The 27075-nt window shown below is 40.7% G+C and overlaps 1 protein-coding gene across 1 annotated transcript in view; it reads left to right on the top strand.

The window, feature by feature from the left end:
• Nucleotides 1–720: 720 nt before the first annotated feature.
• The window catches only part of LOC131187598 (cytosolic phospholipase A2 epsilon-like), a 63027-nt gene continuing 36672 nt past the window's right edge, over nt 721–27075 (top strand). Inside the window, exons 1-2 of the mRNA XM_058162024.1 lie at nt 721–810; nt 11153–11225. Of these exons, the coding sequence (XP_058018007.1) occupies nt 784–810; nt 11153–11225 (100 nt within the window). The 5' untranslated portion in view covers nt 721–783. The remainder of the gene's footprint in view (nt 811–11152; nt 11226–27075) is intronic.

Consider the following 27075-nt stretch of genomic DNA (forward strand, 5'->3'; position numbering starts at 1 on the left):
CAACCTGGGAGTGTTACAGAAAGAATTATAATCAAAGAGCAGCAGGTACCTTGAATGACTGATCTGAGAGGCAGCACAACTTTCTATGCTAGAGCAATACCGATTTGGTGGCTTCATTACTAACATTTAGTAATCAAGGAAATGATTGAGTGATTCCTAATCACTCAATAAGGAATACTCTGTTTTGGAGATTTGTATGATGGTTGGTAGATTCTTCACACCTGAATCAGGGGTGAAATCCAGCAGGTTCTGGAGAACCGGTAGTGGAAATTTTGAGTAGTTCGGAGAACCGGCAAACACTACCTCTGGCTGGCCCCAGAGTGGGGTGGGAATGGAGATTGTGCAATATCCTTCCCCTGGGGTGGGGTGGGAATGGAGATTGTGCAGTATCCTTCCTCTGCCACGCCCACCAAGCCATGCCACGCTCACCAAGCCACGCCCACAGAACAAGTTGTAAAAAAAATTAATTCCACCACTGACCTGAATAGCTTTGATCGTATTTTAATTAGATCAAAGCTAATTTTTTTTTTAAAAAAAATAGTTGCTAGATATTGCAGGTTTTTTAACACCTATTTTTTGCTAGGAGTTTTGAGAGAGTCAATTCCATTCTTGCTACATACCTACGGATTCTTTCTGCTGCTGAAATTGCAAGAGGTGGGGCTCTGACTCAGTGTTTGTAACACCTACTTTTACCATTTCAAAACTTGTAAATATCTTCTAGAAGCCATTATTATTTTAGAAGTGTTCTTCATAGCGTCTCACTTGGACGTAATTGTTCCTAGAATGGAATCGCTTACTACTTTCCTTAAGGTAAGAACTATACAACTTGAAAGAGAATCACTGGACAGGTTGCTCATATTGGTGTGCATGCACTTCTTTTTATCTTATCTAGAAAAAAAAGGAGAAACCAGTTAGTTGAAAACAAGACTTGTAAAAAGCTGTCATGCATGGCTTTGATCTGATCATCATCATATAGAGCAAGTTTTGTTTGAATCCAGATATGAAAATTGTTGCTGAGAGATATATATATGTAGGAGATGAAAGACGCTGATGAGAAAGTATGTTTGAATGTTCTTGTTTTCTACTGAGGTTTTTTTAGAAAGAAAAATCCACCTGTAGGGTATGCTGATGCTATTTGTGTTGGTTAAACTGTTTGGTTAGCTATTTGTGCTGTTTAAGGAATATTTGTAAATGTATATAGAATCTGAATTACAAGAAATCCCTGTAACTTAAAATGTACGACAACAAAAGTATCTCTTGTCCCTCTGGCAGTTTTGTATTTTATAAACTTTATTTTTTTTTATTTCATTTTGTCAAAATAGTATACACAAACATTGTCATAAGTAAAAAAAAAAGTAGCATGAAGAAAATAGGACAGGAACGGTAGGCACTTTTGTGCTCTTATGCACGCCCCTTATAGTCCTCTTAGGAATGGGGTGAGGTCAATAGTAGACAGTTTTTGGTTGATGATTTTGGGATTTTGAGTAGGTCCCAAACAGAAAAACAATATTTTGGGGATATCCAGGGAGTCAACATGCTGTTCAAGCATATGTAGAATGTAATGAATCTAAGACAGAAAATTAAAAATGAGTGATTTAACTGGGCAAGAGTTTTTACTGTGAGGATAGGATAAATAAACATTTAGTTATTAAATAAAAAGAGTTAATGTCTTTCTTGAGCAGCAAGAACAATTTTTAAGAGAAATTGCCTAAGAATTCACTGTATCTGCTTTTTTTATTGCTACCTTCCCAGTCAACTAAATATTAGTTTGCAAAGGGGTATTTGCTAGAATTGATGTTTCTCACATCACAGCTAGGTGCGGTTTTACTTGGAAATCATGCCCGCTAAATTGCAGAAAACTACCAATTAACAATGTCAGCAGAAATTATAATTTTGTTGCTGACAGTATGAAATTAAGTGAATTGTGCTTCACACTTCTATCATAAACAGTGGTGGGATTCAGCCAGTTCGCACCACTTCGGGAGAACCGGTTGTTAACTTTCTGAGCAGTTTGGTGAACTGGTTGTTGGAAGAAATCATTAGGGCAGAGAACCGGTTGTTAAATCATTTGAATCCCACCACTGAGCATAGGGACTAGTTACAGTATTTTAGGAAAAGAATTATTGAGTTCTTCCTCATGTACTAAACCAAACTTAATTCTTGACAGTAATTTTCAGCTATCCAGGCACTTAGCCTCTTAATCAGGAAATGATTCCATGGAAGATTTCAGTCACAACCCCAATTACTTTCTTTCCTGCAGACAGGAACAAAGACACAAATAGAGCAAGCTGCCTATGGCAAGAGACAAAATTCAAAATATATAGAAAGATTAATGATTCAGGATTGAATTCTAGACTTTGTCCTCTTGGCTTTCCAAAACAACAGTTACTTGTCTATTCTCGTGATGGTATTGGAAGCCATTTGAACTATGCTGACTTACAGTCCCATCTAGCCTAAGAACCACTGAATTGTGCTTTCTATGCTTTACACACACCAACTCCTGCTGCAACACCAGTGACTGGGGGAGACTGAGACTTGAAGTTGACTGAAGTTTAAATTCACAAATAAAATAACTTTTCCCCCAAACATTTCCCACTTTTATTAATTTCAATATGACTTGAGGTTGTGAGAGATTGCCATTTCTGTGAAAGGTAGGCATTCATAAATATTAAAAATTCATAAACACAATAAAAAAATCAGTTGGTCAGATTGAAGAATTCTAATAGTCCATTTTGGAAGATATGTTTTTATAGGTTGACCCCCCCTCTTGTTTGTGGCAGCCCAACAAATACTGGAATACTGACATGATAGCAGTATTCCAACATTTGAGGGGCTGCCATAAGCAAGAGGAGTCAACTTATTTTCCAAAGCACCAGAAGGCAAGACAAGAAACAATGGATGGAAACTAATCAAGGAGAGAAGCAACCTGGAATTAGTGAGAAACTTTCTAACAGTGAGAACAATTAATTCAGTGGAATAGCTTGCCTTGAGAAGTCGTGAGTTTTTTAAGAGACTGGCCAGCCACTTGTCTGAAATTGTATAGGATCTCCTGCTTGAGCAGGGGATTGGACTAGAACAGGGGTTCCCAACCTTTTGGACCTCAGGGACCATTAAATTCTTTCTTCTTTTTTATCTCTTTCTTGTCTCTCCCTTCCTATTCCTCTTTTTCTTTGTCTCTTTTTCTTTCATTCTTTCTTTTCTCTCTCTCTCCCTCTTTCCTTCTTTCTTTGTCTCTTTCTTTCTTTGTCTTTCCTTCTTTCTTTGTCTTTCTTGTCTCTCCCTTTTTTTCTCTCTTTCTCTCTTTCTCTTTCTTCCTTCTCTCCCTTTCTTTCTCTCTTTCTCTCTTTCTTTCATTCTTTCTTTTCTCTCTCTCTCCTTCTTTCCTTCTTTCTTTCTCTCTTTCTTTCTTGTCTCTCCCTTTCTGTTCTGTCCCCTCCCAACCACAACCAAAAAGACACACGAGCTGACTATCTTTGCCAGCAATTTACTCCGACGACAGATAACAGTTCTGGCAACGAACCTGCGATTGCCTGCCAAGTTTTCCTCAGACCAGCGTAACTACAGTTCAGGAACAAACAGAAGTCTGAATCACAAAATAGCACAGCCAAAGCTCCCAAAAGTCTGTTTTTGTCCGTCACGGAGCCCAAAGGCAGCTCCACCCACTTTTATACCCTGTGGGATGTGGCTCCGTGACTCATCACTCCCTGGGCTGGCCCCTTCCTTCCTTTTGCTGCGCACACTTCACTCGGCGTCACTGCCTTGCATCTAGCCACAATTGATTCTCCTCAGCTGGCTCTTGGAGCTCTGCCAGGGAGGAGGAGGAGGGGTCGGGGGAAAGAGCCGTGTCAGCTCCTCCTCCTCCACTTGGCCTGCCTCTGGGACCTGGGCGGAGCCAGAGGAAGGTCCTGCAGAGGAAGCCCTGTCGGCTCTTCCCCTCACTCCTGAGTCACTCTCAGCCAGGAGGCTCAGCCAGGAGGCCCGGGGCTGCAGCAGACACAATACTTTTCTCTTTCTTTCTCTCTTTCTCTTTCTTTCTTTCTTTCTTTCTTTCTTTCTTTCTTGTCTCCCCTTCATTTCTCTTTCTCTTTCTTTCCTTTTTCTCTCTTTCTCTCTTTCTCTTTCTTCCTTCTCTCCCTTTCTTTCTCTCTTTCTCTCTTTCTTTCATTCTTTCTTTTCTCTCTCTCTCCTTCTTTCCTTCTTTCTTTCTTTCTTTCTCTCTTTCTTTCTTGTCTCTCCCTTTCTGTTCTGTCCCCTCCCAACCACAACCAAAAAGACACACGAGCTGACTATCTTTGCCAGCAATTTACTCCGACGACAGATAACAGTTCTGGCAACGAACCTGCGATTGCCTGCCAAGTTTTCCTCAGACCAGCGTAACTACAGTTCAGGAACAAACAGAAGTCTGAATCACAAAATAGCACAGCCAAAGCTCCCAAAAGTCTGTTTTTGTCCGTCACGGAGCCCAAAGGCAGCTCCACCCACTTTTATACCCTGTGGGATGTGGCTCCGTGACTCATCACTCCCTGGGCTGGCCCCTTCCTTCCTTTTGCTGCGCACACTTCACTCGGCGTCACTGCCTTGCATCTAGCCACAATTGATTCTCCTCAGCTGGCTCTTGGAGCTCTGCCAGGGAGGAGGAGGAGGGGTCGGGGGAAAGAGCCCGTGTCAGCTCCTCCTCCTCCACTTGGCCTGCCTCTGGGACCTGGAGCGGAGCCAGAGAGGAAGGTCCTGCAGAGGGAAGCCCTGTCGGCTCTTCCCCCTCACTCCCTGAGTCACTCTCAGCCAGGAGGCTCAGCCAGGAGGCCCGGGGGCTGCAGCAGACACAATACTTTTTCTCTTTTTCTTTCTCTCTTTCTCTCTTTCTCTTTCTTTCTTTCTTTCTTTCTTTCTTTCTTTCTTGTCTCCCCCTTCATTTCTCTTTTTCTCTCTTTCTTTCCTTTTCTCTTTCTCTCTTTCTTTCTTTCTTTCTCTCTCTCTCACTGTCTCTCTCCCTCTCCCTCCCTCCCTCCTTCAATGTCTAGGACAGAGGTCTGCAAACTTGGCTCCTTTAAAACTTGTGGACTTCAACTCCCAGAGTTCCTCAACCAGCTTTGCTTTGAGTTGATTAGTCCACAAGTCATAAAGGAGCCAAGTTTGCAGACCTTCTCTAGGAGAATGAGACCAGGAGGCCCGAGAGAAAGTGGCGGCACCCAGAACAGGAGCTTCAGGCAGGGGCCAAAACGGCGGCTTCAGGCAGCAGCAGAAGCAGCAGCTGAAATGAGAACTTCAGGCTACGTGGCTTTTGCTGCGGCAAGCTACAGCAGCAGGGCGTCCTGGCTCCCGGGGACTTTTTGGCGGCGTCAATGGGGGTAACGGCAGCAGCAACAGTAGCGGCGGTAGTGGCAGCAGGGGAGGGCGTCCCAGGGACTTTTCCTGCCTGGCTTTTTGCCACGACAGGTAGTAGCAGACGCGACAGGCCATCCCAAAACTCCCAGGGAGTTTTCCTGTGAGGCTTTTGCCACGGCAGGCAGCAGCAGCCACGGCAGACCATCCCGGAACTCCCAGGGAGTTTTCCTGGGCAGCTTTTTCTGTGGCAGGCAACAGCAGGCAACAGCAGGCCATCCCGGAACTCCCAGGGAGTTTTCCTGGGTGGCTTTTGCCATGGCAGGTAGCAATGGCAGGTAAGCATGGCAGGGCCGCAGGGAAGGGAATAGGTTGCTAGCTGCCTTTCTGATGGCCGGAGGAGCTTCGACATGTTTGCCTACCTTCCACACGCCCTTCCCAGTGGGCCCTTGGCAGGCCCGCTTTCCTGCCTTCCTCCCCCACCACTGCCTCTTTGTTTGGCTGCCTTTCTCAGTGGCTGTCGGGAACGGAAGCTGACCAGAGTTTTTGGCCGCTGCTAGAAAGCCTCTTTCTCCGCCATGTTCTTTGTACATGGACTTGCAAGGCAATGGGATGCACGTGTGTGAAGAACCTGGTGGCAACAAACATGGTGGCTGGGATGAGCAACCGGCGACCTGTTTGGGGGCGTGGCCAGCCAGCTATTACTACCGGTTCTGTGAGCGACTAATTTTTTTTACTACCAATTCTCACGAACCGGTAGCAACCCACCGCTGTTTTCCAAGAAGAGAGAAGACCTGCAGGAGTGCAAGACCAGGTGCCAGCTCCTGGAGGCTCAGAGGGCTGAGATGATCAGCCAGTTCCAGGCCATGATGCAGTTCCACTGGAACGAGACCCTCCAGCTCTTTGCTACCAGTGGCACTTCCCTCCAGCCTTCTCCCAAAGCCCCGCAGCAGGAAGTTGTAGCAGACCCCAAGTCAGAATTTCTGCCCCCCTCAGACCCCCACAAAAAGACCCTGAAGGAGGAGACTCTCTGAGCAACATAAACGTTCATTGCATATATCTGGCCCAGGTAGTTTGAGGACCCCTGATTTAGTGCAATATAAAAAATGGAAATAATTTTTCTGCAGACCACCAAAATTTTCTCATGGACCAGCAATGGTCCATGGACCACCAGTTGGTGACCACTGGACTAGAAGACCTCCAAGGTCCCTTCCAGCTCTATTCTGATTGATTGATTGATATTTTTACTTAACTGCAACCAACAACTTTTGTCCAAAGTGGATCCCAGTTCTGCAATGGTTACAAATTGTGATTCAACACCTTTTCTTTCCTTCCATGTTTACTTTCAAATGCAACAGTGTCAAGTATTGGTTCTATATCTTTGACAACCATTCCTTCATTATGGGAACATCAGAGTCTTCTTTTTTTGTATGTGCAATCCATGTCTCTTTTCTAATTGATTTTTCACTAACTACAGCAAAGAAAATTCTGTTTTCAGTTGAATGTTGATATTTAAAAAAATTTGTATCATTAGATGTATTTTAACAAAGAAATTTATGGTTCTTCTATAAATCCAAGTATAAGGTGACTCTTCAGGTTGCCCACATTTTCAACATAAATTTGAAGTATTGAGCTAGATAACAACAATGGCTAAGAGCAGGAAAGTTGAAGACAGATGGGTAACTATGGCTGTACAAGACCACTCTAAGGAACAAAAGCCAGAATTGAGAAGACAATAACAGAAGCAAACGCGGTCTCGGTAAAAAAGCTGAAAAAACCGTGGACCACCTAGCTAGCTGCTGCAGGAGGATTGCACAAACTGACTACAAACAAAGGCATGGCAAAGTAACAACCATGGCGCATTGGAATATCTGCAAGAAATATCATTTGCCTGCAGGCAAGAACTGGTGGGACTTCAAAATAGGCAAAGTAATAGAAAATAAAGCTAAAATGTTTTGGAATTTTAGTATTCAGACAGACAAGGGCCTGCCACATAACACCACAGACTTAACAATTTTATTTTTATTTATTTTTATTTGTCACAACAGTATATATAAGCATAAGCATGAAATAACGATACGATATATAAGCATATATATAAGCATAAGTATGTAATAACTATACGAAATTGGATACAATCAAAGGAAACATAAGGACAGGACCAGTAGGCACGCTGGTGCTCTTATGCACGCCCCTTACAGACCTCTTAGGAATGGGGTGAGGTCAATAGTAGATAGTTTTTGGTTAAAGCTTTGGGGATTTTGGGAAGAGACCACAGAGTCTGGTAATGCATTCCAGGCATTAACAACTTTGTTATTGAAGTCATATTTTCTGCAATCAAGATTGGAGCGGTTAACATTAAGCTTAAATCTAAGTTTAACTCATAGAATCATCTATTGTAATGTCCTTCCTGTCAAAGACTACTTCAGCTTTAATTGCAATAATACAAGAGCAACCAATAGATTTAAACTTAATGTCAACCGCTTTAATCTAGATTGCAGAAAATATGACTTCTGTAACAGAATCATCAGTGCTTGGAATACTTTACCTGACTCTGTGGTCTCTTCTCATAATCCTAAAAGCTTTAACCAAAAACTTTCTACTATTGACCTCACCCCATTCCTAAGAGGACCATAAGGGGCGTGCATAAGCGCATAAATGTGCCTACCGTTCCTGTCCTATTGTTTTTCTTTTCTTTTATACCTTTATATACTATATAACCTTTCTGTATGATGGTTACATATATTGTTGTGACAAAATAAATAAATAAATAAATAAATAAATAAATAAATAAATAAATAGAAACGGAAGTAGTCTTCAACAGGAAGGACATTGTAACAGATGATTCTGAGTTAAACTCAGGTCATGTCAAAGGCAGCGGACTTCTAAATTTTCTAAACCCAGGATTTCAAGTCTGGTGGCATAAGGTATTTTCTTGTAATCAGAGGAGTGGAGAACTCTTCTTGTAAAATATTTCTGGACACGCTCAATTGTATTAATGTCCGAAATGAGGTATGGGGTCCAGATAGGCGAGCTGTATTCAAGAATTGGTCTAGCAAATGTTTTATATGCTGTGGTTAATAGTGTAGTGTTTCTGGAGAAGAAGCTACGCAAGATTAAGTTTACAACTCTTAAAGCCTTTTTTGCGATGTAGTTGCAGTAGGCTTTGGCACTTAGATCATTTGTTGAAAACACAAAAAAAGTCTGATAGTCGGACATTGCAATACTTCGATACAGTGGAATAGAAGAGAAATAACTGAAGAAAATTCACAAAAGACAAAGAACTGCAAGTTGAAGTAGAACAACTGTGGGCAAAGAAAGTGAAGATAGTAACAATAGTAATACGTGTCTTAGGTGTAATCCCAAAACAAGTAAAGCACCTGCTGAACACCATTGACACTGACCAAATCACCATCAGTCAATGGCAAAAGATACTTTTATTTGGAACAGCTTACACCCTTAACACATCAAATAACAACATCTACCCATTGGAAGGATTCAACAGGTGAATAAAAATGCCAAATCTAGTCTAAACCTCTGGCTGACCATGTGATCAACAACAATATGTTTAATGTTTATGCCAGCTTACTCCCAGAAAACTGGTTTTCAATTGTTAAAAACATTTTAAAACAAAGAATAATATAAAAACTACAAAGCAAAAAAACAAAACAAAATGCACAGGTACTGTATATGTGGTACCTTGCTCAATAGTAGTACCTGTGAGAGGGATCTTGGAGCCCTAGTGGACAACCATTTAGATATGAGCCAGCAGTGTGCAGCAGCTGCTAAAAAAGCCAACACAGTTCTGGGCTGCATAAACAGAGGGATAGAATCAAGATCACGTGAAGTGTTAGTGCCACTTTATAATGCCTTGGTAAGGCCACACTTGGAATATTGCATCCAGTTTTGGTCTCCACGATGTAAAAAAGATGCTGAGACTCTAGAAAGAGTGCAGAGAAGAGCAACAAAGATGATTAGGGGACTGGAGGCTAAAACATATGAAGAATGATTGCAGGAACTGGGTATGTCTAGTTTAATAAAAAGAAGGACTAGGGGAGACATGATAGCAGTGTTCCAATATCTCAGGGGCTGCCACAGAGAAGTGGGAGTTGGGCTGTTCTCCAAAGCACCTGAGGGTAGAACAAGAAGCAATGGGTGGAAACTGATCAAGGAAAGAAGCAACTTAGAACTAAGGAGAAATTTCCTGACAGTTAGAACAATTAATAAGTGGAATGACTTGCCTGCAGAAGTTGTGAATGCTCCAACACTGGAAATTTTAAAGAAAATGTTGGATAACCATCTGTCTGAGATGATGTAGGGTTTCCTGCCTGGGCAGGGGGTTGGACTAGAAGGCCTCCAAGGTCCCTTCCAACTCTGTTGTTATTATTATTATTAAAAACAAAGATGACAAAGAAAACAAATCTGGTGGGGAACAGGAAGAAGGGACATCAGTTATCCTCACCAAAGGCTTGGGTGAAAAGCCACAATCTCAGGGCCCTTTGAAATGTTACTAAGGGGTGGGTCATTTGAATCTTGGGAGGAACCTCTTTTCCAAGGGTTAGGTCTTTGCAAATTGTGTCATTTGAGCCTGGTCATTTGTCCTCCCAGAGGTGGTATTCAGCAGGTTCTGACCAATTCTGGAGAACTGGTAGCAGAAATTTTGAGTAGTTCGGAGAACTGGTAAATACCACCTCTGACTGGCCCCGCCCCCATCTATTCTCTGCCTCCCGAGTCCCAGCTGATCGGGAGGAAATGGGGATTTTGCAGTAACCTTCCCCTGGAGTGGGGAGGGAATTGAGATTTTATGGTATCCTTCCCCTGCCATGCCCACCAAGCCATGCCACACCCATGAAGCCACGCCCACAGAACCGGTAGTAAAAATTTGAATCCCACCACTGGTTCCTCCCAATAAAAACACTGGGTTGATTTGTTTTATGATTCTTTTTTTATCTTGGTTATCCAATTAGTTTGTGGCAATGATTATAACCCATCTAGCATTCAGCAACAATATTGCTTGTATTAAATAAGAGAGAAACTGCATTTTGGAAGCAACTAAATGCTAATTAACATGTAAACACAAGACATTATTTTTCATTCTTCATTTCCTTCATTGCTCTTCCATTCCATTTCCTCACCACTACTACCAATTTATTATGTCTAATCACAATAATATCACATTGTTCCTAAACTCTTTTAATCTCTGCTGGAAAACAATCCAGTTCTGCACACCTAAAAGTGATTTAATTAATTAATTAATTAATTAATTTTATTTATTTATTTACATTTATATCCCGCCCTTCTACGAAGACTCAGGGCGGCTTACAGTGTATAAGGCAATAGTCTCATTCTATTTGTATATTTACAAAGTCAACTTATTGCCCCCCCCCCAACAATCTCATTTTACCTACCTTATAAAGGATGGAAGGCTGAGTCAACCTTGGGCCGGGCTTGAACCTGCAGTAATTGCAGGGTGCTGTGTTCTAATAACAGGCTTCTTACCAGCCTGAGCTACCACGGCCCTTTACCACGGCCCTTTAAGGCTGTGTCATCCCTGGGCTGAAGGCCAGGTAACATCATGGGGACACAGCAGATAAAGATGTGGCCATGGCATGTTTGTGCAAGTGGGGAAGGCCCTAAAATGTATTTATTTGGAGTCTTCAAAAGCATAAATACTTTGTGATAGGGGAGTTTCCAAATGAAAATAGTTGATTTTCCCAGACCAAAGTCCAGATAACTTCACCAGCATTTCTAATTATAACTTAAAAGAATTACATTTATCAGTTGAAGAGTCCATCTTTATATTTTTCCTTCCTTCCTTCCTGTTTTGCAGAGTATGGAGTCACCATGTTATATCTTAACTGTAAGAATTATTCGAATGAGGAATCTCCGTCAAGAAGATTGGTGTGAGTGTTTTCATTCTTGATCATGGTTTCATGATATTCTGAACGTATGGTATATGTCTGAACAATAATATTACCCCCCAAAATCTTCCTAAATATACAAGAAGCCTTTTAAAAGCATGTATCAAACGTATACAAAACACGTAAAGAACTCCAAGGTTCATCCAAATGTTACAATTTTATCATTGTAGCAGCTTATCAGATCACTTGTAACTGATAGGCAGTAAGATCTGAGTACATTCGCAGCAGTTTGCCAGGGTTTTTGATAAGAATCTTTGTTGCCATAGCCCAGTGCTTCTCAATTATTTTCTGTCATGCCCCCCTAGGAAGAAGAAAACATTTTTCGCGCCCCCCGCGCGACTGTAAATAGTATGTTAGCTTGTTATGACAGTGTTTGCCGAGGTCAAACGCGCCCCCCTTTACGGAGCCTCGCGCCCCCCCTGGTGGGGGCGCCCCACTATTTGAGAAGCACTGCCATAGCCAAAGATGCCAAGGAAAATTCTTGTCTGCATATTTGCACTTCAACTCAAGCATGCTACTCTCACAGATGCAATTAGACATGTTTCAGTGATTATTCTATGATTGAGCCATGGGGTCAGCCCAGCTCCAGGTGTCTATTTTTGGCTGTGGTATGTGCACCCTCTTCCACTCTAGTCCCTGAGCACTTTCTTCCAGGGGCATTTTATTTTGTGGAGTAGAAAGTATTGATTATTTCAAATTGGACCCCAAATTGGCATACTGTACCCACCAGATCTTCAAGGGTCCTGGATCAGTAAGATCAATGGAACAGCTTGCCTCCAGAAGTTGTGGGCGCTTCATCACTGGAGGTTTTTAAGAACAGATTGGACAGTCATTTGTTTGAAATGTTATAGGGTCTCCTGCTTGAGAAAGGGGTTGGACTAGAAGACCTCCAAGGTTCCTTCCAGCTCTATTCTGATTGACTGATTTAAAACATAGAAGACTATAAGAGTGAGAAACTGAGGCTCATCGAAAGAATGTTACAAGTATAAAGGCCTAGCTTCTTTTCATATGAAAAGAACATTGGAGAGATTGTTATTAAAATAAATTGAAACACATAATGTTGGATAGTAATAACTCCTTTGACTGTATGCTGGAACAGAAATGACAGAATAATTTTGTTGCATCATAGAAAAGAGATCAGTATAGTTTACAGTATAGTATAGTTTTCTGCTGGCTCAGGGACTCAGGTGGATAGCATCTAATTTAGTCCTGCGAAGAAAGTCTTGAGATTGACTTAGCTTAAACCAAGAAAAAGGAATTTCCCTATGTGCCAGCCTATTTGCTATTCAGCATTCCTACCAGATAGTATCTCAACCAACCTGGCAGTTCATGGCATATACACACAGAGAGAGTTTAGATGAAATGGGGAAAACTGTATGTTTCTACCCTTTCACTGATCCATTTCAACCCCCGCATGCCTATCGAGATTAAAGTACAGAGATAAAGCAGAAGAGATACTGACTTATTTTCAGCTCACTCCTACTTCCTCTTCTACGGAAGCCAAAAGGATAAACAACTTAAATCAAACTCATCAGTGAGTACACTCTATAGCTATTGCACTTTACCTTACCTGAAATTTAACCTGTGGTTTGAGCATGCATGTAATAAGCTTATCCACACTATGAATTTCCAAATATTATCAGCATTGTCCAAAAGAGTTTCAGTCACTTGTATAACAATAGTGATGGGGGAAGCTTCTTTCACTCAGCTAATATTTCCCAACTCTTATTTCACGCTTGATTCATACATTAGCCAAGATAATTGCTATACATTTGGACTTCCTTGAACTAAGCTCCAGTCATGCTCCAAATAATGGCAGCAAGAATATAAAGGAGTTCTCAGTCTTCTAAAACATACCAACTACTTACATTTCCTCATCATGTCAATTTTTTTTTTTTTTTGCATTTATATCCCGCCCTTCTCCGAAGACTCAGGGCAGCTTACACTATGTCAAGCAATAGTCTTCATCCATTTGTATACTATATACAAAGTCAACTTATTGCCCCCCAACAATCTGGGTCCTCATTTTACCTACCTTATAAAGGATGGAAGGCTGAGTCAACCTTGGGCCTGGTGGGACTTGAACCTGCAATATTGCAAGCAGTTGCTGTTAATAATAGGCTGCATTAGCCTGTTGCGCCACCAGAGGCCCTGATGGTATACTTAAATAGTATTGTCAGTCAAGCCATAATTAGTGAAGTGGCTAAATGAAGGCTTTGTGAAGCAATGATTATGTATGCTTAGAAAACATGGCTGTTCTTTCGTTCTCTCACATCTTGGGCAGGGTGGCTGTTGAGTTTTATAGCTATGCTTTTGTTGTTATATATGTTTTTTCCCCTGGACATGCATGATCTGCTTCTTAATTCAATATTGTTTCTCATTTAAAAACATTCAAGCAGCTCAGAACACCTTTGGAGTTGGTTGACCTCTAAATTATATAAATAAATAAACTCACAAGAATATAAGGGGAGCATTTAAAGTGAGAAATATGCATTATGGTCTTATAGTACAAGTCCTATGATTTAGCTTGTATCTGATGGTAAAACACAAGGTCAAAAGGATACTTTGCTTCGTAACATCACACGGACAATTTTTTACTTGTCTCTCTTGCAAATGAATATGTATGTGTTAACATTTTTGCCTTATCTACCATAATATTACCTATAATTCATTTTACTAATAAATAAGTAGAAGTTATGAAAATCTATGCTCTGCATAAAAGCAACCATTAATTGGATTTACAGCAAGACAAAAATCCTTATAAATGTAGTTATTGCAAACATGCTAGTTTTTATAGCTCCTTGCTATAATCTCAAGGTCATCCAGATGTTGTCAATCCAAACATGGTAACCCTATTTTGACACTTCATGTCTATCAGTAAGAATACAAACAGTTTCATAAATACATTTATGAAATTCAGCTGTTTATCTTTGTTTCATATTACCTGGGCTCTTTAAAATTGGTGATGGGTTGGATAATTTTTTTAAAAAACTGAAAATAAATCTGGATGGTCAGAAACATGATTGGTCAGAAAATATATAATCCAGGGACAGGATATCAATCTGATTTGAGCAGGTCTGAATCTTCCTAAATTCAGACTTTTCTAGATGATTGAATTGTTCAAATAGTGTTTTGCCCCAGTTGTGTCTACTTCTCACATAATCAGTTGTGGAAGTAATGGAAGATACATTACCTGTATCTCAATTACTGTAAATAAACTCTGTAAATGGCTGCCATTCTCATCACAGTACTTTGATACTTCAGACGGCACAGAAAATTGTGTCTAAAATTAGTAAAATTTTAGAGTGAATTAGTTGGAATATTTTATGTATCAATGGTATTTGATAACCATTAATTTCTGCAAACAAATGCAAGGTTCTAGTTATTACTTTGAATAGAATAGAATAGAATAGAATAGAATAGAATAGAATAGAATAGAATAGAATAGAATAGAATAGAATAGAATAGAAAGGCTGAACTCAAGCTGGGGAACATTTTTTTCCTCAAGTGACGTCCATAAGACCTGTTAACAGCCTTGTGATATACTGTATGTTTCCTGGCAGTGTGGAGGGCCTTTTTTGTGTAAATGTCCTTTGTTCTCAATGTAATCATGATTTTTGCCCTTGCTGGCTTTCTAGTACACTAAAACCTTTCTTTTGTTCTTTTGCTCTTTTGAATTAAGTCTTAGTGATTGCTTATGTTTCTCTCTCTCTTTTTTTTTCTTTTTTTGACTATGGTCAGTATTGTATCTCATAGAACTTAAGGGATGTGAATGGATCTGTTATTTTAATTCTGATTATTTTGCTGGTTCTATTAGCCACTTATGTTACCTTGTAAGATGTCTTGAGTGGATTTTACGGAGGTGTTTTATTATTTACTTCACGACTGAATAATGTGACTTTAACTTTGATATAAAGTTGGCTGAATTTTGTTTATTTGTTATGAGTGCTACATTTGAAAAGGAAAGTCAAGGTAGAATTTTAGCATAAATACAGAGGCAAAATAGTTTAATTTCCTTTCAGGGCTTATATTATAAGTTCATAAGTTTTATTGTTGAATCATTTCCCCTAATTAAGATAGGTGTATTTTTTTGGAAATTATTCATTGAGATATAACTGCCTCTACCTGTTTTGTTTTTTCTTCTTGCATTCTTCTGTTGTGGTGACCTATATAGTTAGCTGATACAGACAATTATCCTTTTTTTGTTCATTTCTTATTAAGCCCAGATTGATATATCCTACAAGTACAGGTAGCCCTCGACTTATGACCACAACTGAGCTCAAAATTTCTGTTGCTAAGTGAGACATTTGTTAAGAGAGTTTTGCTCCATTTCACAACTTTTCTTGCCACAGTTGTTAAGTGAATCACTGCAGGTGTTAAGTTAGTAACAGGGTTGTTAAGTGAATCTAACTTTCCCATTCATTTTGCTTGTCAGAAGGTCGCAAAAGGGGATTACATGACCCTGGGACACTGCAACCCTCATAAATAAGAAATATGAAGCATACATTCGGATGCTTGACATATAAATATGTTAAACATCCGAATGTAAATCACATGACCATGGGGATATTGCAATGGTCCTAAGTGTGAAAAATGTTCACAAGTCAGTTTTTTCAGTGCCATTGTAACTTCTAATGGTTGCTAAATGAACTGTTGTTAAGTTGAGGACTATCTGTACTACCATATGTCTGTTATAAGGTAAATGTAATATAATATGTATACATATATATACATATAGGTCTTTGGTTGTTCGGGTTTTCTCCCGTGTAAAATTGGAAGTGTCTTGGCGACGTTTCGACGAAGTCTCATTCGTCATCTTCAGGCTTCAACGTTGCCAGATGACGAACTGGACTTCCAAACGTGGCCAAGACACTTCCAATTTTACACGGAGAAACCCAACAACCAAAGACCTATATACAAACACCCGTGAAAACCTCAGAAAACAAATATATACATATACATATATATAATTATATATATATTATATCCAATTTATATAGTTATTACATGCTTATACTCATATAGATGCTTATATGTTATATAGTTGCTTCATGCTTATGCTTATGTATGCTGTTATGACAAATAAATAAATAAATAAATAAATAAATAAATAAATAAATAAATAAATAAATAAATAAATAAATAAATAAATAATGTAATTATCGACTAACCAAAGTATCACTAGAAAGAACAAAATAAAAATGAGAGGCTAGAGCAGGGGTGTCAAACTCAAGGCCCGTGGGCCGGATCTGGGCAATGGGATATTTAGATCTGGCCCATGGGGCCACCTTGGAAACAGCAAAGGACTGGCCTGTGGTGCCTCTGCCAGAGAAAAATGGCACTTGGGAGGGCTGCTTGCAGCCCTCCTGAGCTTTGTTTTCACTGGCAGAGGGTTGCAGGAGGACATTGCAGCCAAAAACGGAGGTCAGGAGCCCGTTTTCACTGGCAGAGTGCTTGGGCCGCCACAGGTGCCCCTGACATGAGTGATGTGGAGCTGGCCACACCCACCTGGCCATGCCCACCTCACCCCCCTGAGATGAAACACAACCCTGATGTGGCCCCCAAAGAAATCAAGTTTGACTCCTCGGAGCTAGAGCATAATACAAGTAACAGAATACTTAGAGCAGGGAATTCTTTTAAAAACAGATTTGGTGGTTTTGCCCCCAAAGGAGTCAATGATGAGTTAAATGATGGTCACAAGGGAAACCCAACTGGCTTGGGGAGAAGAAATATCTATGGATTGGCTGAAGAATTGTGCCTATTTTTTCAAAAAAAAATCTTGTGAGGTGGAAGTATGGAAGGGTTTTTCCTAAAATCTACCACCATTTCTACGGTTTTGAGTGTGTTCAGTTCCAGATTGTTTTGGTTGCACCACAAGGCTAGTCGTTCGACCTCTTAAAAAGGGGATTACATGACCCTGGGACACTGCAACCCTCATAAATAAGAAATATGAAGCATACATTTGGATGCTTGACATATAAATATGTCAAACATCCGAATGTAAATCACATGACCATGGGGATATTGCAATGGTCCTAAGTGTGAAAAATGTTCACAAGTCAGTTTTTTCAGTGCCATTGTAACTTCTAATGGTTGCTAAATGAACTGTTGCTAAATGAACTGTTGTTAAGTTGAGGACTATCTGTACTACCATATGTCTGTTATAAGGTAAATGTAATATAATATGTATACATATATATACATATAGGTCTTTGGTTAATTGGGTTTCTCCGTGTAAAATTGGAAGAAACCATTTGTCCATTTCACACACATCACATTTTCATGAAACATGCTGCAGTCATATTGCGTTGGGATTTGGCCTACGGGCCTTCAGATCAGAAATCATTTTTCCATAATGAGCAGATAAACTGTTATTGATATTATTGATATTATTAATAGAGCAGCAAACCAACAACGGCATCCTGGCTGTAGCCCAGAAATCTCAAGCACAGGAAGTGGCTGCAACTCATTTCTTAGTGTAGGGCAGGGCTGTCAAAATCCCAGCCTGTGAGTCAGATGTGTCATGTGCCGGCCATGCCCACCTCACCCCTGAGATGAAACACAACCCTGATGTGGCCCCAAAGAAATCAAGTTTGACTCCTCGGAGCTAGAGCATAATACAAGTAACAGAATACTTAGAGCAGGAATTCTTTTAAAACAGATTTGGTGGTTTTGCCCCAAAGGAGTCAATGATGAGTTAAATGATGGTCACAAGGAAACCCAACTGGCTTGGGAGAAGAAATATCTATGGATTGGCTGAAGAATTGTGCCTATTTTTCAAAAAAATCTTGTGAGGTGGCTAAAGTGGCTCCTCCAATTGACTTCTTTCTTTCTTGAATGACAGTATGGATTGGAAAACTATCTTGCCAGACAAATGGTAGAAGGCAGTGATTTATATAAAGAGTCCTATGTGGGATTGTTTAAACCGGAGGCTGTTACTAGATTATGAAGAAAAGAAAACCAGGAAATTACAATTTAGAGGTACAGAGGGAGAGTTTAAAGAGGTAGCAGGTATGGCAACTTCTCATTAGTGTTCCAGGATGAGGATCTGCAAATATTTTCACGGCTCTCTTCTTGATTCGTGCAGTATACAGGTCCTCAATGGAAGGCAAATTGGTAGCAATTATTTTTCTGCAGTTCTAATTATCCTCTGAAGTCTGTGTTTTTCTTGTTGGGTTGCAGAACCGAACCAGACAGTTATAGAGGTGCAAATGACAGACTCAATAATTCCTCCGTAGAACTGGATCAGCAGCTCCTTGGGCAGTTTGAGCTTACTGAGTTGGCGCAGAAAGAACAAAATAAAATGAGAGGCTAGAGCAGGGGTGTCAAACTCAAGGCCCGTGGGCCGGATCTGGGCAATGGGATATTTAGATCTGGCCCATGGGGCCACCTTGGAAACAGCAAAGGACTGGCCTGTGGTGCCTCTGCCAGAGAAAAATGGCACTTGGGAGGGCTGCTTGCAGCCCTCCTGAGCTTTGTTTTCACTGGCAGAGGGTTGCAGGAGGACATTGCAGCCAAAAACGGAGGTCAGGAGCCCGTTTTCACTGGCAGAGTGCTTGGGCCGCCACAGGTGCCCCTGACATGAGTGATGTGGAGCTGGCCACACCCACCTGGCCATGCCCACCTCACCCCCCTGAGATGAAACACAACCCTGATGTGGCCCCCAAAGAAATCAAGTTTGACTCCTCGGAGCTAGAGCATAATACAAGTAACAGAATACTTAGAGCAGGGAATTCTTTTAAAAACAGATTTGGTGGTTTTGCCCCCAAAGGAGTCAATGATGAGTTAAATGATGGTCACAAGGGAAACCCAACTGGCTTGGGGAGAAGAAATATCTATGGATTGGCTGAAGAATTGTGCCTATTTTTTCAAAAAAAAATCTTGTGAGGTGGCTAAAGTGGCTCCTCCAATTGACTTCTTTCTTTTAAAAAGGATAGTATACCTACAGCATCTTTTCAAGGAAACTTTCCCCCCCCCCTGGACTGACCATGGGACTATGCAAGCACATAGGAATTTTTTAAAAGTTAAGAAAATTGGAAGAAACCATTTGTCCATTTCACACACATCACATTTTCATGAAACATGCTGCAGTCATATTGCGTTGGGATTTGGCCTACGGGCCTTCAGATCAGAAATCATTTTTCCATAATGAGCAGATAAACTGCTATTGATATTATTGATATTATTAATAGAGCAGCAAACCAACAACGGCATCCTGGCTGTAGCCCAGAAATCTCAAGCACAGGAAGTGGCTGCAACTCATTTCTTAGTGTAGGGCAGGGCTGTCAAAATCCCAGCCTGTGAGTCAGATGTGTCATGTGCCGGCCATGCCCACCCCTGGTTTAGCGAAGCGGGCGGGGAAGTCCCAATATGTCACGAGATGACGCTGTGACAATGTGAGTTTGACACTCCTGACGTGGGGGAAGAAGTTCAAAATTAAGCCTTCTTGATGGCAGCCTTTGCTCAGGAACAGTTTGCCCTCCCCACCTCCACCCCCATTTAGGATTGGCCCCTTTTATGCAAATTTTTGGAAGATAGTGAAAACTGTTCTCTTTCACTGAGACTTTGGGATGGATGGTAAATATCAAGTGGGAGAGAGGAGTATGGTGTTTGATCATTTTTTATATGTTTATGTGTTTTAATTGTGTACTGTAAGCTTCTTATAATCTATAAACAGAGGTGGTGTTCAGACAGTTCGGACCGATTAGGCCGAACCAATAGCAGAGATCACGGGTGAGCCCACCCACCTGCCCCGGCGCTGTACCGTCCTATTTAGCCATGTTTTCGAGGCTGGGTGCATGCACAGAAGGTGCACGTGAGAACAAAGCTCATGCGTAGAAGGCGCGCACATGCGCAAAGCGAGCGAGCACGCGGTGAACCAGTGATAACAATATCTGAAACCCACCGCTGTCTATAAAGTATATGGGATACAAATGCATCCACTAAATCAGGGGTCTGCAAACTTGGCTCTTTTAAGACTTGTGGACTTCAACTCCCAGAGTTCCTCACCCAGCTCACCCAGAACTCTGGGAGTTGAAGTCCACAAATCTTAAAAGAGCCAAGTTTGCAGACCCCTGCACTAAATAAATATATGATTAGGCAAAACATTGAAGGACTAGTCCTGAGTATATTGAGCAACACCTATCAGTTGTAGTAACTTAGGAGGTTTATGTTGGTGAAGAGTAGGAAAATAAGTCCAACTCATCTGATATTTTCTGAAAGTTGGCATTGCTGCTTGTGGACTTTCAGATGGATGCATGTTCAAACCCTGTGTCTGATCTCAGATGGTCTTTTGTCGTTTTACAAGGTGACTTGCACTTGGGGTAAAAATTTCATGTGATTGTGGCTTGTCCCTTTGTTGTGCTCAGATTACCACCTAGGAAAATCCTGTGAATTCCCTCTCCCTTTCTACAAAAAGGAGAAAATGCCACTGCCTGGTTGCCATACTGCAAGAAATATTGTGGCTTTGAATACTGTTTGTTTGTTTATTTGTTTCCTGTATACTACCATAAACATCAGGGCTTGTGACTATTTCTAATCCATGATTTGTGTCTTCTGCAAAGACAGATGTGTTCAGCAGTGACTTATAGATAAACTGATAATGGTGTCATTTAATTAAAGTGTAACTTAGCAGTTTAACTCTGCACTAAATATGGAAAGTGATTGCAGCCTTAAAGGCACTCTAACTGACATGCCAATGCATTTTTAAAAAGATTTTTAAGGGATTTATTTTCTTTCTTTCTTGAATGACAGTATGGATTGGAAAACTATCTTGCCAGACAAATGGTAGAAGGCAGTGATTTATATAAAGAGTCCTATGTGGGATTGTTTAAACCGGAGGGCTGTTACTAGATTATGAAGAAAAAGAAAACCAGGAAATTACAATTTAGAGGTACAGAGGGGAGAGTTTAAAGAGGTAGCAGGTATGGCAACTTCTCATTAGTGTTCCAGGATGAGAAATAGAGTAGACCAAATCAGTGGTATGCTGGCACAGCCACATTGCAGATATGAATAAATGCTAATGGCATGGCTATTAGTGCAGAATGCAAATGTCTGTTTCTTGGTCCTTTCCCTTTTCTTCTCCTCTTCAAAGTATATTCTGTTCCTCCAAGAAAAGAACCAAGTATTCGGTGAATTTACAAATTTGAAGGCAATTTTCTTCCCACCCACCCCCCAAAAATCTGTTAACATTGTAATCTAGAAAAATGGACAGCATTAATAAGAAATTGCAATTAAAATGACTCTTTTGGCTTGAAAGGCACATTTAAGATACATGGATATGGATTATGGTTCCTTCCCACATTGTTAATCATGATGGGAATGATCTAATATTCTGCACCTATTAATACAAATAATGACATATATGCTTTGCTTTCCTGGTACTTGTATCTTCTAATTATGCTGGATTAGATGAATCCCCAATCATAATTCTGAGAGTTATAATCCTAAACATAATTAATAACAATAGCACTTAGGCTTATATACCGTCCCACAATGCTTTACAGCACCATCTAGATAGTTTATAATGTCAGCATATTACGCCCAACAATCTGGGTCCTCATTTTATCAACTTCGGAAGGATGGAAGGCTGAGTTAATCTAGAGCCCCATCAGGATTGAACTTCAGGCTGTAGGCAGAGTTTTCCTGAAATACTGCATTTTAACCACTGCACTGCCAGGGCTCCTATATCTATCTATATATATATAGATGGAACCAAGTTGAGAAATCTTCCCAAGAAACATTTTTTTAAAAAAGAACTATTTTAAGCAAGGAATAAAACTGAATTAGTAGTATCAGCCATCCATGACACTGCTGATCTCACAGTATCTAAAAAAGACTTTTCATCTTTTGAAGAAATTGATATATATTGATATAGTGTTGACTTAGCTTCCACAAGCATTACATTATAGTTCTTGGGAAGGAGAAAGAAATTAAATAAAGCACATTGAAATCTTGATTTATAGATCTCACTTCTTTGGACTCTGCAATTAATGCAATGAGTTTCTGCTTCACAAGTTTTATATATGCTAATTTTGTTACACAAGCTACATGATAGGTACCATTGTTACTTCATTTGCATAAGGATAGCATTACCCATCAATGTGTGTTCTTCATAATAATGTAATCATGCAAATGACAGAAATTGTTATAATAACCTTATGTAATGATATTTGTGAATAATAGTGCACCCCCCCCCAAATAATCCATTTAAATAAAGTTTCACACTAGTCTAAATCATCTGAATATAAACCCTGAAGAGAAGTTGCTCTCTCTTTCTCTCTCTTTCCTCAGAATCATTCCTGAAAAACTAAAAAAAAAGAAAGGAGGAATTGGCTCTTCCTTGTACTACTTAATGGTAATTCGCACCTGTAATATACTCATTCCTCATCTGGTTAATATTAATCCAGTTTTCTGGTTGGATTATTTTCCAATTGAAATTCTTGATTTTCTCAAGAAAATTCACCACTCAAGAGTAACACTGATGTGTTATTAGTGGTGGGTTGCCCATCACTTGTTCTTGACTTGTTCTTGCAAGACGTAGTAAAACTAGAAGGAGGCTCCACCCACTAACCCCGATGTCATCAAGAAGCTACTGCTCAGAAGCAAGCATGAGCAAAGCAAGCATGCGCGTGTGAACCTACTGTGAACCAGTAGCAAAGGTAAGTAGAACCCACCCCTGGATGTTATATGACATGTAACAGAGTGATATTTTTCTGTGAGCATCTATATAAACACTCACAGTTCTGATGAAGAGAAATAGAATTAGCAATAGTCCAGTTGATGACAAGAGAAGTGAGAGTTTTGTGCTAACTTTCACATGCACACATCGAGCTTTATTTTCAATATTTCCAGGTAAAGGTAAAGATTCCCCTCGCACATATGTGCTAGTCATTCCCAACTCTAGAGGGCGGTGCTCATCTCCGTTTCAAAACTGAAGAGCCAGGGTTATCCAAAGACATGGTCATGTAGCCAGCATAACTAGAGCCAAAGGTGCACAGAACGCTGTTACCTTCCCACCAAAGGTGGTCTCTATTTTGCTATTTGCATTTTTTATGTGCTTTCAAACTGCTAGATTGGCAGAAGCTGGGACAAGTAATGGGAGCTCGCCCCATTACACGGCCCTAGGAATTTGAACCACTGAACTGGTGACCTTTCTATCGACAAGCTCAGCATCTTAGCCACTGAGCCACCAGGTCCCTGGTCAATATTTCCAAGAGCCTTCTAAAAAATTTCTTCCTAGTTACATTTCACCTCAGCGAATCATTTCTCCAAGCATTTACTGTGTGCCCATGCCAGCATTTTTCTACTGAAAACAGAAGCAGTTTCTGATGACTCAGCCATGGTGTTTGTTTTTTTCCCTCCCTGTTTTGCATAGGTCAGCATCAGAGAAAACACAGCAAAACTGTTAATTAGACCTAGGAATATCTCCAAAATGAAAAAATGCTTTTGTTTCAAACCCAGAATAAATTGTAATGATCTGGAAACTTTCTGAAACAACTTTGGATTTAGTAAAAGTGAAACCAGTTAAATTTGGTTGTTTTGGGTTTGGATGCAACCACATCTACAAAGCAAGAAGGGCAAGGTTACTGCATGTTGATCCTCTCTCTCTTTCACCGCTCAATAGCTGCTAGTGTGTATTTTCATCAGTCCAATTTTACCCAATCTTCCCAGAGTGACCTCTTTCCTCCCTTCCCTCTCAGCCACTTTCAAACATCTCCTTTCAACCATAGCCAACATGACATATAGCTTTGAGGGGATTGGAAATAAACAACGGTTGGAAGGAATTGGGTGTTATTTCAGGATATATACAAGAATTTATAAGTTTACACCTCTGAAAAGGCTAATACAGCATCCGTGTTTCAGATTTTTTTAAAAAGTGCTTTGATCTAACAGCAGATTGAGCTAGCTACCTTGAAACATTCTCTTAGCTAAATCAGGAACCAAATATTATTTCTTTGGAAAGAGGACACGTATGCTGTGTCTCGCTTGCTCCCCCTGCCGCAGCCGGGCCCCTCTTATCTCCTGCCGGACGCTGATAGTTCGGAATAATGTCCTGGAATGCCTCCAGCCCCCAGCCCTGGCACCATGCCCAGACAGGCCGAGCAAGACGAAGGGCCTGACGTGCCTTCAGCCCCCAGTCCTGGCACCATGCCCAGGCAAACGGAGCAACTAAACCCCTCCCCCACAGCATGTGAACCTGAAGAATGTGAAGCCAGTCATGAGCTAAGATTACCAACAGCTGGAGGCTGGAGAGTTCCTTGCTTCCAGAGAGTAGAGAGGCGACGTCAGCAAAAGGAAGGGAGGGGCAGGCCTGGATAAGTGCTGAGTCATGGAGCCACACCCCATGGCCTATATAAAGGATCTGCTTTCTGGCATTCTCTGAGTTAGGCAAAGTCTAACTTGGATTGCTGAAGTCACTTCCTGGTCTCCTGCCTGCCTTGAGAACTCTGATAGGACTTTGGCAGAGCTGCAGAGGCACTCTTGATACGGACTTCCCCGACCCGGCCATCAGCGGAGGAGTGGGACACGACAACGTAGTTTATTTCTTTCCACAAAATGACCTAGGTATGTTATGGCAATTTAGCAGGCCTCACCACAGATTTAAATATTCTCTGGCTATATAAACTCCCACAGTTTTGGGATCTGAACAATCAAGCCCAACAAGCTTGTCCACTGTTTATATTCTCACTATTACAGATGTTATTCCATCTCTTTTGTAATAATCTCAGCAGTATCTTAAAATCAACTAAGCTAAGACATTCATGCATTGCGGGGGGGATGTATACAGGTTTGCTATGGAAAGAGCATGTTGCATTCACATCACTGCTTCTGTGTACTGGAGAGGACAAATCAATAAGACATTTACACATATTTTTTTCAATCATTTGCAGAGAACTTTTCACTTCCATTCAAGAACAATTTGTTTGCAAGTGATAAACTGAATATAAGCAGACCATTGAGGTCATCAAGATCAACTCCCTGCTTTAGAACAGGAATCAAATTAGAGCATCCTCAACAGATCTCCAGGTTCCATTTGTCAATTTCTGGTAAAGGGGATTTTACTGATTCTCTTGCTCCAAAAAAAAAATCTTATCATTAAGTGTGGCACCTGTGTAGAGGGAGGTGTTTATCACTGATGGTTGTTTTACGATGCCCAAGTCATCTCTTGGACAGAGCCACACTTTTCTTTCAAACACAACCTAGAGAAGTGCAATCAGCCATCATAGCTGCTTAAGGTAAAGGTCCCTCTCACATATATGTGCCGGTCATTCCAGAATCTAGGGGGCAGTGCTCATCTCCGTTTTAAAGCTGAAGAGCCAGCGCTGTCAGATGTCTCCATGGTCATGTGGCCGGCATGACTCAATGTCAAAGGTGCACGGAATGCTGTTACCTTCCCACCAAAGATGGTCCCTATTTTTCTACTTGCATTTTTTACGTGCTTTCAAACTGCTAGGTTGGCAGAAGCTGTGACAAGTAATGGGAGCTTACCCCATTACACAGCACTAGGGATTCAAATCGCTGAACTGCTGACCTTTCGATCAACAAGCTCAGTGTCTTACCCACTAAGCCACCGCTGTTTATAATACAAAATATAATCCACTTTTGAAAACATTCACATGCAGAAAATGAGAGTGTCACAAAGAAAAAAAATCTTCCTTCCACAAGAGTTTTGTACATAGTCACAGTCTGAAGAGTTAAAGGTTTATTACTGTCTGAACTTTATGCAATGCCTTTGCATTATTGGCTTGATTTACTGGGAACTCCTGCAAAAATCTGCAGAAGATCTCAAGAGGTTCCACCTCAGCAATGTTCCCTTATCATCCCACTTCTACATGTGGTTAAATAGAGCTCCCAAAGAATGGCTAAGAGTGTTGGGAGTTGTAAAAGACATTACAATATTGATGGCTGCCCTAGAGTATTGATTCAGCTTATATAGGATGCAGGCCAAACCTGTTGTTGCCTGTAGTATAGAGCGAGAACATTGCCAATCCACTTGTGTGTCTATGCAAGAGAGAAGGAAGACCTAGGAATAGGGAGAATTCATGCTGGGGCATTTGAAGTGTAGTAGATGAGGGGAGGGGGGGGGAAGGGAAGGAATGGCCTGAATAGATTGGAGGTCAGGTTAGCAACCATCAAATGTCATTTGGGGCTATTGACATTAGCTGAGAGGACTTAGGAGAGGGAGGGAGAGTGGTGTGATATGTTGCACTGGAAGTTGCTAAGGAGAGAGAATGAATAACATGCACCAGTTTTGCACCTATCTCCTCCCCTCCCCTTCTCTCCACCACCATCACCAATGTTTTTTGCTTTTTCCATTTGAATCAGTGAACAAGTGCCTGGAATAGCCCTACTTCAAATTGGCAATGCTCTATCAAATCCTGTTCCTGTCAAGAGTGGCGTTCCTCAAGGCAACATCCTTGGACCAAAACTCTTCATACTATACATTAATGATCTTTGTGACCATATCTCAAGTAATTGTGTTCCCTTTGCTGATGATGTCAAACTATTTAACACCACAGACAATACATCTATCATATATGATCATCTAACCGCTTGGTCTAAAACTTGGCAACTCCAAATCTCAACCAGCAAATGCTCAGTCTTACATATTGGAAAAAAGAATCCAAACACTAAGTACATACTTGATGGACATTACCTTACAGATGACCCCCATCCCGTTAAAGACCTTGGAGTTTTCATATCAAATGATCTAAGTGCCAAAGCCCACTGCAACTACATAGCAAAAAAGGCTCTAAGAGTTGTAAACCTAATCTTGCATAGCTTCTTTTCCAAAAACACTACACTACTAACCAGAGCATATAAAACATTT

This window comes from Ahaetulla prasina, chromosome 1, assembly GCF_028640845.1.
Source record: "Ahaetulla prasina isolate Xishuangbanna chromosome 1, ASM2864084v1, whole genome shotgun sequence".
Classification (NCBI taxonomy): domain Eukaryota; kingdom Metazoa; phylum Chordata; class Lepidosauria; order Squamata; family Colubridae; genus Ahaetulla; species Ahaetulla prasina.